General features: G+C 41.5%; 1 protein-coding gene across 3 annotated transcripts in view; it reads left to right on the top strand.

Annotated features, from left to right (window-relative positions):
• Positions 1–12,870, top strand: part of KCNMA1 (potassium calcium-activated channel subfamily M alpha 1) — an 829,668-nt gene that overhangs the window by 743,842 nt on the left and 72,956 nt on the right. For all 3 annotated transcript variants that reach the window (XM_084845225.1, XM_084845223.1, XM_084845224.1), the window contains 3 exons: positions 3,104–3,227; positions 7,301–7,525; positions 9,606–9,798. In XM_084845225.1, the coding sequence (XP_084701351.1) occupies positions 3,104–3,227; positions 7,301–7,525; positions 9,606–9,798 (542 nt within the window). The remainder of the gene's footprint in view (positions 1–3,103; positions 3,228–7,300; positions 7,526–9,605; positions 9,799–12,870) is intronic.

The raw sequence follows: 12,870 nt of genomic DNA, 5'->3' as shown, positions 1-12,870 counted from the left end.
AGACTCTATAATAAAGTTAGTGTCTGTTGTCTAACAAAAAGAGTTTCACAGATACAGAGCACACACAGTTGGATTGTATGAAAGTACTGAGTAAGGAGCTTGAGAAATGAAGCCAGAAGCAGATTGGCAGTGGTTTGTAATGCTCATGAGATAGTAATAAAGTAAAGTTTATAAGAAATGAAGTTTATAATACAGACGCAAGAGGTATGCAGTGGATTAGATCATGGATGAGAGGGCCTAGTAGCAGTGGATGAAGGCTGTGCAGAATTAGGATATCCTAATAGCCTCTACTAATTCCCTAGCTAGTTCTAGTACAGACCGTAATGCAAAAGATGAGCAAAACCAGCAACATGTTCTCCCTTGCCTTCCATGGGGTGATCCATCATCCCAAATACTGGGGCACATTTCCATGGGATATCCTTTGGTTCCAGACTGGGCACTGCTAATACATTTTATGCAACTGTCTCACTGAGTTGTGTGAGCCTTGCACTCAAGTAGGCCTGTATAGAATTGCAGCCTTAGCAAGATTAGGCCACAACTCTTAATCACTAGCTGCCAACAAAATTTACAAAGCATACTGTCAGCTGTTTGCATAATACTTTGGCTCCCTTTTCCTTGCAAATGAAATAGTGATCAAAAACATTTCATGCACCCTGATTAAAATATAGTAGGACCTCTGGAGGGCCAATTGGCCATTCTTGTTTTAAGTAACAGAACCCCCAGAATACAGAAGGCTAAAACTGTGAAGAAAGTGAATGGAGTTAAATGGCAGTATTAAAAAATGAGCAAATCATTTTTTGTTCTCCTGACTTTTTCCTCCATTGTCAGGTCAGTCAGAAGAAGTTCCAAAGTTGAAAACGCCAATTGAATGTGTTTTGAGTATTATAAATGGCTGCAAGGGGCGCAGTGCTCTTTAAAATATAATGTTGACTATCACAGCAGGTCTGCTGGAAAAGGGATTTGTGGTTTTGCTTTAGGCTGTTGTCTTCCAGGCATGCTTTTTGGGTTTGCAGCTGTAGCATGGCATTTAGTGTTGCTCTTGAGTTTAATTGATGATAAGTGGCATTATATGCTCCACAAACCCCTGAAAAGATGTACTTTCCTCTATGCTTTAACCCAGGCGCACATAATCTTTGCCATGAGAACAGAGAAGCTATTTATATGGTTAGAGATATAGATGTGAGAAAAGTAGCTTGGTAGCTTTTCTGAAGCCCGCACAATTGGTTTCTATTTATTCCCTTGCACAAAAGCGTGGATATTGCTGTGTATTGAAGACCTACAGCCTCTGGCCATCAAGGTTAAAATAATTATCTTAATTTCAAACAAGTGGTGTTTTCCCCTTTTTGTGAAAGATTTCCAGGAACTCTCACTTTGCACCTTTGCAGCAATGCAAGATTCCTCAAGCTACACTCAAGTTGATGGGGACAGCTAGAACACGTTCGTTGTACTGGGTCAGAATCCTGTGCAGGCATGCTGGAGAGGTGGAGAAGGGGAAAAGGCCCCTCCCCAAATGGGAGGTTTCAAATTTTCCAGCTGCAGAAACACTCTTCACATCAATATGTTCTGCTAAGAAACTCTGAACCACCTGCCACACAACCTGTGCGCATTGTAGAGCATTCTGTAGCATGTTCTAGGGAATAGACTCAGTTTGCGTGGGGCACTGGCCAGGCCTGTTGGGCCTCATCATTGTTGCCTCACATGAGCTGAGAGGGCACACTCACCCAACACTCCCCTGTGGCTGTGCATTGCATGAAGAAATTGGTAAAGGCTGGGCAATGTAGGTTGTGGTTTTCCACTATTCCTTATCTTATTAAAGAACCCTTATTTATTTTCTTGCTTTATTAAAATATTTATAAACTGCCTTTCATCTTTATGAATACCAGGGAGGGTGTACAAGGTCATGGTCAATTGGCCATACAAAGTAAAACAAACAATACTGACCAACTCAGTCACACAAAATAAGACAAATACTAAAACAATAAACTTCGCCACCATCGATGAAGAGTAACAAAACTAGAACAGGCTATCAGGCATGCCTAAATTAAAGTACCTGGCATCAAAATTGCAGCATCAGTGCCAGTTTTACCTTTATGAAGATGTATTACACAGTTGTGGCACAGCTACAGAAGAGACTCACTCCTTTGTAGGCACCCCTGATAAGCTTTCAAGGAACTTCAAGATTCTGGAACAGTTTGAAAATTAGTGTGCTGGTGCATCAACTCCAGGGAAGTGAATTAACTTGTAAATATAGAATTAGAAACGTGTAAATATAGAATTAGTAGACACCCCCTGTCTTGGGCTTGGGGAAGGGAGCGGTAGAAGACTAGAAATCTGTACTGTGTCACTAAAGTTGGAAGCTCAAGACGACATGATCAATGCAGCATGCTGGAGTGGGGGTTGTGGAAGGCAGAGCCTGATTTTACAACCTTTTTGGCTCCTGGTTCACCTTTAATATATAAGGTTGGAAAGTATATTATTATTATTACTACTACTACTACGCAGTATGCTTGCTGCAGACACTACAGCTGTCATAGAAAATGGGCATTGTTCTTTTAGTATTAAAGCATGTGTTCCGAACATGGGCATTTGTTAGTCAGTTTGCAGTAAAATGACACACTGCTGAATCGTTAAAGGGCTTCAGATTGGGAAAGCAACATATGACTGGGCAAATTGCTAAAATATTTAAAGTGCATCCTGTTAAAGCTTTTGCTTCGAAGAGCGTCACTTCAGAAGTTGTATATACTAAAAGCAAGCTATTGGCTTTCTATCCTCATACTAGTCAGTCAGCATGGGGCTCCTTTCTACTTCATTGCAGATGCTAAGAGACTCCTGTGATGCTTATTTGGCAGGAGGAGCGGGGGGGGGGAGCATTTGTGTATATTAAGGTGATGGAAAGACTAATTTAACTAAAAAATGTTGTTGTTGTTGAAAGGTTATTGTGAAACTATTTCTCTCCCCTGCCCCAACATCTCAGTTCCCCACATTTAAAGCTAATCTCATATTTTCATTAACTTCTTGAAAACAGGTGTACAAAGCTTATTACATGCACTGCTCCTTGTTATAATGTCCACTGATACTAACCTTGACATATTTTCTTTCTCAGACATGACCCCTTATTAATACCTGGCAATGAACAAGTTGACAACATGGATTGCAATGTGAAAAAATATGACTCCACAGGAATGTTTCATTGGTGTCCACCGAAGGAGATTGACAAGGTTATTTTGGTGGGTATCTGAAAGGAAGCAACACCTCCTGAATCATGTCATACAATCAGATTGAACTATGCTGAATTTCTTAGTGCTTTCTTTTGTTTATTATCTACAACCAATTCAGTAATTAATTGAATCCTAGGATGAGAACTCTACAAACTGTAGGCCGTATGTTACTTCCCTAGCCCATTTTCATGACTTGGTAGCTCCACAGATTTTGGGGTGTGCAGCTCATGGAGGTTTTCTTTTCTGTCTGTATATTCTACAGCAGTGACTCCTACTTTCTGTCAAGATCTACCTCTTATGGTGCCTGATGTAATTATTTACCACAGAGTAGGGAGAGCGTACCTTCAGGTCAAGTAGCTTCATGGCTTAGGGGCAAAGAGCAGAGAGCTGTAAGTGGCTGTAGAGAATGAAATAACTATATCCATACTGAGTGACCCAGGAGTTACATGCTGACCATGTGATAATTAGAGACTATTCAAGGAAGACATTAGGTTTCTTGATTAAATACATACAAACAAGTCATTTTTATATGGAACAGCCATAGGATCAAGAGAGCCTGTAGGTATGTACTTTGCAGCAGACACTTTACAATTATGCCAACAACATGATTCAGTAGCTTTCATAATGTTAAGGCCCAATTCAAAATAAGTATTTTAAATATGCTTTATGAGTTATCTGATCAATACAGTTGATCAGATCAATAGTGCAGCCTTGGTTACCAGAACAAAAACTATTATGCTATACTCAGAAATATCTATCTATGACCTTTGAGCTATTCCTCTGATATGTGCCCACTGATTATTAAAGGAAGTGTCCATATGTATAGCACTTAAGTTCTCATTTCAATCCAGTCAAATGGCAAAGTTTAAGAACTTCACTAGATTCAAAACATGACCATATAGGTAAAGTTTAGATGTACGCGCTGCTCTAGAACCAGGTGACAACACAGAACAAAATGTTTATATATTATATCTTACAACAACCAGCATGTTCATCCATTTTTGCTAAGTGGTACCCTTGATTTCACACATTTTCAAGGCAAATCTAGACATTACAAGAAAAAAGGGGCTGCTGATGAAAGCAGCATTTTCATATTGAGCTCTACCCTCCTGCTCTGTATCATGTAGTAACACCTTACGTCACAATGCTTCTCTGCTTCTGTTCCCACATTGTTGGCTGGTGAATTGGGATAAGTGTTACTACACATTAACACGGGGTGCCATTTTTGGCAGCAGTCCTGTGTCTCCTGAAACATCAAGTTCTGTCCTCAGACAAGCAAGCTGAAATGTGAAGCTATTTCTCTATGTATCAGACTCCTTATTTGGTGTTCTCTCCATCTTCCTTTTATTCCTTGTGGGGGTAGCCATCAAACTGATTCAACTAATTAAATATAATTAGAAGGCCTCTCCTAGTTTGTTATATTTAGTGAAAGTTTGTGCCATTTATGTTCATGCACTTGCATCAAAGAGTAGCAACTCCACATCTCACAGACAAAAGTGATGATATGTGAAATGAACTCCCTGGTGGCTCTTCACTTTGTTGTAGTTGATGCAGCTTTTTTCAGCGTTTGCTTTCTCAAGATTTCCCTGCACCACTGAATGGTCCAACCAATAATAACAACAGCTCTGGTTTACTCTGAAGATTGTGAGACAAAACCTTGTTCCTCAGGCTCCTCTGGGAGTTGGTATAATAACCATGAGATTGTCTGGAATGGCAATATTGGCATTTAAGCAATCGATAAACCAGTCAATTCCACTGAATAAATTGTTATGCATTTATTTCAAAACTGTTTAAAATGATATGCATTCCACAGTGTTCATTAGACCACCAAGTCAACTTTCCCATACGTTAAATAACTGAGGGTGACAGATGTCAGCTAGATTATTTTAAATATATTTCAAATGGATATGACACTAATGACCTTAATGTTCCACTTCAAAAAGTTTGCCTGTTAAAAAAAATGACATTGCACTGCCCTCCTTGTCTGGTTGTGACTTAACGTTCATTCACTTTATTTGCATGGGGAAAGGGCATATGTGTGAGGCCCTTTCATAGCAACCAAATTACAGTGTGTGCTCAGTTAGCCATAGTCAACGTTGTTTAGACCTTCTGTGAGCAAAATGCCAGTTTAGGACAGAGTTGGACAACTTTGAAACGATAGCTGTGCATACCACAGGTTGTCCCCAGCTGTAAATACACCCATTTAATTCCACAGTCTGCTCATGTCTGTTTCCTGCAATTGGATCTCCTTAGGTGTATTATTTTTTTCCTTTTAGTGTTAGAAGTGATGTTATACCAGGTGGACTTCTCATGAGTCAAACCAGTAGTTCATCTGGCAGCAAATCTTGCCAGGCTCTCGAGGGGGCAAGATCCTAATAGAGATACACATGTCCAGGGGAATAGCCAGATGTGCACCGGGGTTTTATTCTTTGTTTTTGTTGCAAACATCCTTTGTAAAAGACAGGTCACTTGTGACCAAGGAAACCCTGGGTGTGCGCACACTTCTGTCCTATGCATACCTATCACTTGTTGGGATCCTGGCCAGTATTGTTCCTAGGTTATTATTGTTTTATACAGCACTGTCAGTCTACATGGTGCCTTACAGAATTTACTTGAGAAAAAAATCAGGTCCCTGTCCTCAAAAACCTTGCAATCTAGAACAGACTCCAGGGAAGACAGCACAGGAAGGGGAAATAGAAACAAAGGTGATAAATGCAGTAACAGGCCTTTGGCATGTAAGTTGGTCTGTTGCTGAAGGGGTTTTTAATTGGTTGGATGCTGTTTATTTCTTTTAATGTTGTGTTTTTAAGGATCTGTTTTTATGTTATGTTTTAACTAAGGTTTTTTTTTAATTTGAATTTTATTGTCATTGTCTGCCATTTTTGGCAGAAAGATGGGCTATAAATGCAACCAATCAATCCGTAATAAAATTTGGTTACAGTTGGGAATGAGGATTGTGGGGTTAAGCCTTGGTCTCATGAAAGAGGTTTTGAGGACAGATTAGAGGAGTTCTGCACACAGGGGGCAGGAAGGGAGAAAGGGCAGATTTGGACAAGAGACCTTCCTGTGGGTAAGAGTGGTAGAGATGGTGGAGCAGAGTTACTTAATATTTGTCAAATGGTCATAGTGTGTGTGTGTGCGCACGCGTGTGTGCGTGTGTGTGTTGGGGGTAAGATTAACCTAGATATGCAGAAGCTACTACTACAGAGATTTCAAGGATTGTCCAGTAATTGAAATTATTATCTATACCATTTTGCTGATTATGATTGAGACTGCAATAATTAACTTAGCTTTGCTCTGCATGTCTGCCAGCAATGCAAATATGTGGATGCAGGGAATCATACATAGAAATGTGGGTATGTGCACTGTGCATGCGCATACACACACACACACACACACCCCAGCTCATTGCTCACTATACAGACAGAAGATTTGGGCCAAGCCGTCTATTTGCTGCCCCTATTCCATACCTCCTATGCCACTTGTGCAAGAAACAGGATAACAGAGATCAATGTGGTATGTTAGTACAGCAGCAATGGTCCATCAATTTCCATAGAATATCGGACTGCCAGCAATAAATCATGCATTAAACCCAAAGTAATTCCTCTGAATTCTTAAGATTTATATTCAGGTTTTCCTTCTCTGTCAAGGGATCACTCCTATGAGTGATTCCCATGTCTGGCTATCCTGGAAAGCTGTATATTGCATGGCATCCCTACCCTGCCCCCAGGGTATTCTGATGAATTGTGTTAGCATGACACTAAGTATGTAATACCTAGATCAGTTTCCAAGACCAGCCCTCGGTTTCCAAGACCAGGCTGATATCTCATATGCCAACAGTGTAGGATACTACTTGACCAGGAAACATTTTGTTCCCCTTTGCACCACACTGTTTTTCCTAAAGTGCTGAGTATCCTGCTAATAGTCTATATTGCTAAAATATAAATACAATAATAATTACTCATGCTGTCATGTGTCCCTGTGCACAGATTTAATTCAGGGTTTACATGGCATTATTTTTTTTTTAAAAACTCTTTCTTCTCTGTATGGCCCTCATCCCTGAATTTGTTTTGCTTTTCCAGACTCGAAGTGAAGCAGCCATGACAGTGTTAAGTGGCCATGTGGTCGTTTGCATATTTGGAGATGTGACATCAGCGCTGATTGGACTAAGAAATTTTGTAATGCCTTTAAGAGCCAGTAACTTCCACTACCACGAGCTCAAGCACATTGTGTTTGTGGGCTCTCTTGAATACCTGAGGAGGGAATGGGAGACAATGAATAACTTCCCCAAAGTCTCTATCTTGCCTGTAAGTGCAAAGCCACAGTTATTTTCTTTCTTTCTTTCTTTCTTTCTTTCTTTCTTTCTTTCTTTCTCTCTCTCTCTCTCTCTCTCTCTCTCTCTCTCTCTCTTCCTTTCTTCCAACTGAACAGAACCATTCTGGCTTTGATCTTGAGCTTCCTTGTTTGACTCTTGTCTGGTTAATAGGCCTCAGGACTTGGCCTTTTCCCTGTTTGTTGTATCTATGAAAACTAAACCCTGGGAGACCTTATTAGAAGAAATTTGCCGACGTGCTCAGTCCCTCGTCAAGGATGAATTTCAGCTGCTATCAAATATGTTAGCTATGTTATCTATTGAACACTTGCTTGAGTGCCCTGCATGCAGCCAATTTTGATGTTATGATTTTTTTCTGACAGCATGACAGTCATTACTTATGGCATTATTTATGCCTATGAAACCATAGAAAACATTTTGTATTATTTGTCTATCTACCTCATCTATCTGCATCCATAAAGACCTTCAAAATGCTGGCCCGCTGGCTTTGCTTTATTTAACAGCCTGACAGTGGCATTTCATCTTTTTAAAGGGGCATACGGTCAGATGATATGAATTTCTTTGTAACACAATGAGTCCAGAATTGAATGGGCCCCAGTTCTTCACTACTTGGTGTCACCATTTATGCCTCACTGCTGACTGCACTGCAAATTTCTATTAGGTTGCTGTTTACACCCAGTGACCAAGGTGCAATCCAGCAAGAAAATTGCAATGATTTCCACATCAAATGCTTTGCATTAATATACTTTTTTTCCCTTTCTTTTTCCTCCTAAAAGCATCAAGGCTTTAAACCTAGCCTGGACTGTGAAATAATATCTGTCCAGGCTGCTTCATATTACCTTTTAAACTTGCAGCCCTATCATGAGTCGCTCACCCCCTTATCACAAAACACAAGAAAATTAACAAGAACTGTCCATTCATCTCTCCATGATGTTCAGTCTCACCAAGGTATTGGGCAAGCCCCGTGTACCTACCTGTGTTACATTCCATATGACTCAGCATCATATTTAAAAGGCTCTAATGTTGGGCATTGACCCACACCATACAACATTTACACACCAGCTATGACTTCAAAAGAAGTCATGCAAGGATGCAAATCCTATACATGTAGGGATTGGCACACATGCTGATTTAAACATTGTGCCTTGCTGAACAGACACCCCCCCACGCGCTAATCTGTGGGCATGCTCCAAGTGGCAGCCATAATATTTGAAAAGCCTTTATGTACTGGCACATATTCTTTGCAGTGGCCCATATGCATGCATTTACCATTTTATGGATCTGGGTCTTTTTTAAAGTGAACCTTGTCACACATTTTGGTGACTTTCACATAGGGGCCGTCATGTTTAAATCTTTCCTTAATTCCAAGTAAACTTCCGTTGCACCCCACCCCATAAGAGCATTACAACATGTTGTTACATTGTCTGAAGAGTAATTTTGCTCCTGGAGAATGCACTCAGGTTTCCCTTTAAAAGGTCTTAATCACACAGCTTTAAATATCAGTTTGTTTAAGCACAATGGGGGGGGGGGGAATGACTAGAAAGAGATTAACCTTTTCTGTGTATTGCTTCAGGTAGTATGTGTTTGTTTCGTGTGGTGTGGTGTGTGTGTGTGTGTTTTATTTAGGGTTACATTTGGGCACAAAAAGCATCCCTGCTTAAATTTTGCCCAAGACCTACATGGCCCAATATTACAAGTGGCAGATATTTAAATACACCCCTTACTACGCCCAGAAAGCCAGAACCTACCACATAAAAGTGACTGAAATCAAGAGGATTCCGAGTTGCAGACAAGATGCAGAGTGCTGGCATCGTTCCTGTTCCTTGTTTGTTAGTAATAGCTTGACTGAGTATTGAGACTTAACGCTAAAATGCTGCCATCAGCACCAACTACCCTTTAGATTAGCACATTTCTCCTATTCCCTGGCACATAGTTAGACCAGCTTAATGTCAGAGCATAAAAAGGATACTTGCTAAATAATTTCCCAAAGCTCCTTCTCAGTATTTAATTTGTTTTTTCCATCCCCCCACCCTTCCCCCCCCCCTCTGCCGAAGGGTACACCATTAAGTCGAGCTGATTTAAGGGCTGTCAACATCAACCTCTGCGACATGTGCGTAATCCTGTCAGCCAATCAGAATAATATTGATGATACTTCGCTGCAGGACAAGGAATGCATCTTGGCGTCACTCAACATCAAGTCTATGCAGTTTGATGACAGCATTGGGGTCTTGCAGGCTAATTCCCAAGGTAAGAACTGCCCTATAATACTTCTCTGTAGTGCCTACAGGGGACAGGACCTGGCAGGAAGAATATCCCTCACTCTGTAATTCAAAGGGACCTTACATCAGCTTGCTTGACAGTTAAACCTGCTGATTGGTATGATGGGTTTTTAAGGGACGGTCGCAACACTGCATTGCACTGCATGCACACACAAAGGCAACTTCTGGTGATCCTAGCAAGAGAACAACAATTGACCGAGTGGAGAATTTTATTTGTTTTCACTCTCAGATGAGTGTCTGCTAAATCTGTTGAATTCTGCAGCCTGCAAGTTAGTAGCAATGAAGTCACATTGTTACACATCACATAGCCAGAGGTGGCTTGTGCTCATGCCGGATGCAGAGTGGGATAGTTGCAAATGCTGCCTGACAAGGGTGTTTGCTTTGTCTGCAAGTTAGCAGCCAAGTGCCACACAGCACAATAATAGCGCATGTAATAATATTAATGCCTTTTAAAGGCAAGAAAAGAATGAAGAATGGAATGAATTTGTAAAGGGGGCTTGTATAAAATCTGCACAAAAATTCCCACCGTTTCTTTAAAATTCCCTGTGATTTCTAGATCACAAAGCATGAAGGATTAATACACTGCTTGTTTCTCTCCTCACATTATTTTTTCTTTTTCACCAATGCTATCCCAAGGACGTAGAGTGGTTCAAAATACATAGAAAAGCAAAACAAATGCTCTATAAAACAATCTGCAAACAGAACTAGGAGTTTGCTGAGTACCTCCCATCAGATCTAAATACTGCATTATGGAAAACCAAATGAATAAGAATTATGCAGGATAAATACAGAAACTCTGCATTTTGTGGCAAAGAATGTTTTATTTGTTTGTTTGGTTTTCCTTTCCTTGTTGTCCACTCTATGTTGAAGGCTCAGAGTGACAAGCACCCTTTCCATGGAATGAAATGATAATCCAAAATCACCATCCTTTGCTAGCACCCCAAAAGCCAATCCAAAAAAATACTTTTAAGGCTTGGCCTGAAATGGAATAGAGCGGGAGGGGAAATGGAAGAAGATATTGAAGTTTCTATGGTCAGTAGGAATGAAAGACCAACAATAGCAACAGCAGCAGTAGTCGGCGGGGGGTGGGGGGGAGTTATATTGCATGATTCTGTTTAAAACAATCAAAGCAATTTATGGAAAGGGAGAAAGAGCTGTGCACAGTACCGAAAGCCATTTTCTTATTGCTGCAATCCCTCTGCATTCTAACTCAGAACATAATTGTGTGGAAGGAGCACCTCATGTTAAGCCTTTGTGTGTACAGCCCCCTCGTGTGGGTTTGGGCAGCTTATGACACACACACACATCTTTTTTCCAGAATTTGCCATGGTGTGTTTAAAACCCACCAAGACTGCAGAGGGATAGGCACACAGAAACGGCTTATTTTGTGGTGTACTTCTTGCCCATTAAGTTCTGTTTTAAGCAGCCATCCGTGTGAGTCACTGCAGTTATGAACAGGGCCTCAGAAGCAATACAAACATTGAGGTGATCCTGAAGCACAGTCCTTGCATGACAGTAATGCCTCAGAAGGCATGTGGAGTAACAGTTGTTTGAGCCTTCACCTGCAACAATATTGCCATCCACACGGGATGCTCTTACGCTTCAGGAGGCTGTATAAACTTTTAATAAAGCGGCAGATTTTGATGTGGGGAAACCTATTCACGTTGGTGACCCTGTTTGTATCCTAACATGGTACAGGGGTCTGGCATGTGCACACTGGATGTTTGAACTGACTCGGAACACTGACCACATCCTTTCAAGTTGCACTGTACAGCCATGAAGCCAACTTGGCTTTTGTCTTTGCAAGATACAAAACCTGAGATAGCTAGACTGCCAAATTCGTGAAAATCCAGTGTATTACTTAGAGGTGATTCGTATGATCTAAATAGGTATTGAATTGCCCATGTAACTGCTGTGCAAGTAATCATAGAATCATAGAATAGTAGGGCTGGAAGGGGCCTACAAGGCCATCGAGTCCAACCCCCTGCTCAGTGCAGGAATCCAAGTCAGGGCATCCCTGACAGATGGCTGTCCAGCCTCGTCTTGAATGCCTCCAGTGTGGGAGAGCCCACCACCTCCCTAGGGAATTGGTTCCATTGTCGTATTGCTCTAACAGTCAGGAAGTTTTTCCGGATGTTCAGCCAGAATCTGGCTTCCTGTAACTTGAGCCCATTATTCCGTGTCCTGCATTCTGGGATGATCGAGAAGAGATCCTGGCCTTCCTCTCTGTGACAGCCTTTTAAGTACTTGAAGAGCACTATCGTATCTCCCCTCAGTCTTCTCTTCTCAAGGCTAAACATGCCCGGTTCTTTCAGTCTCTCCTCATAGGGCCTTGTTTCCAGTCCCCTGATCATCTTGGTTGCCCTCCTCTGAACCCTCTCCAGTTTGTCTGCATCCTTCTTAAAATGTAGTGCCCAGAACTGGACACAGTACTCCAGATGAGGCCTAACCAGTGCTGAGTAGAGGGGAACTATTGTTTGTTTATTTATTTATTTAGCGCATTTTTACCCCACTCTTCAGCCAAAAATGGCTACCAGGGTGGCTTACAAATGCTAATATTAAAGCAGTCTCTTCCCTCAGGCTTTCAATCTAAAAGACACAACACAAAAGGAAAGGGGGTTTGGAGGGAGGAGGGGAAAGAAAGCAAATACATCGCTGGCCAATGTACTGGGCTAGGTTGGTTCCCCCTTGTGATGATGCTCTTCCTGGGAGGCAGGAGGTGCAGCCTCCCAGCAGCCCTCGGGTCTCTGGCTGATGGATGAGGCTGGAGTCTGCAGACCCAGATTACTGTCAGTTGGAGCCGCGTGTTCTTCCTAGCCGGGAGGGGTGGAGAGAGCTCCCTGCAGCTCTTCCCTCTCTGGCTAATGTATAGGACCAGGTTGGTTTCCCCCTTGTCATGGTGTTCTTCCTGGGAGGCACATCACTTGATTTGGGAGCTATGCTTCATTAATGCAGCCCAAAATAGCATTTGCCTTTTTTGCAGCCACATCACATTGTTGGCTCATATTCAGCGTGTGATCTACAACAATTCCAAGGTCCT

The sequence above is a fragment of the Heloderma suspectum genome, chromosome 3, assembly GCF_057233095.1.
Source record: "Heloderma suspectum isolate Gila_16-S chromosome 3, 16-S_ref, whole genome shotgun sequence".
Lineage (NCBI taxonomy): Eukaryota > Metazoa > Chordata > Lepidosauria > Squamata > Helodermatidae > Heloderma > Heloderma suspectum.
Note: the sequence above shows the minus strand (reverse complement) of the source record. Positions and strands in the feature narration are given on the sequence as shown.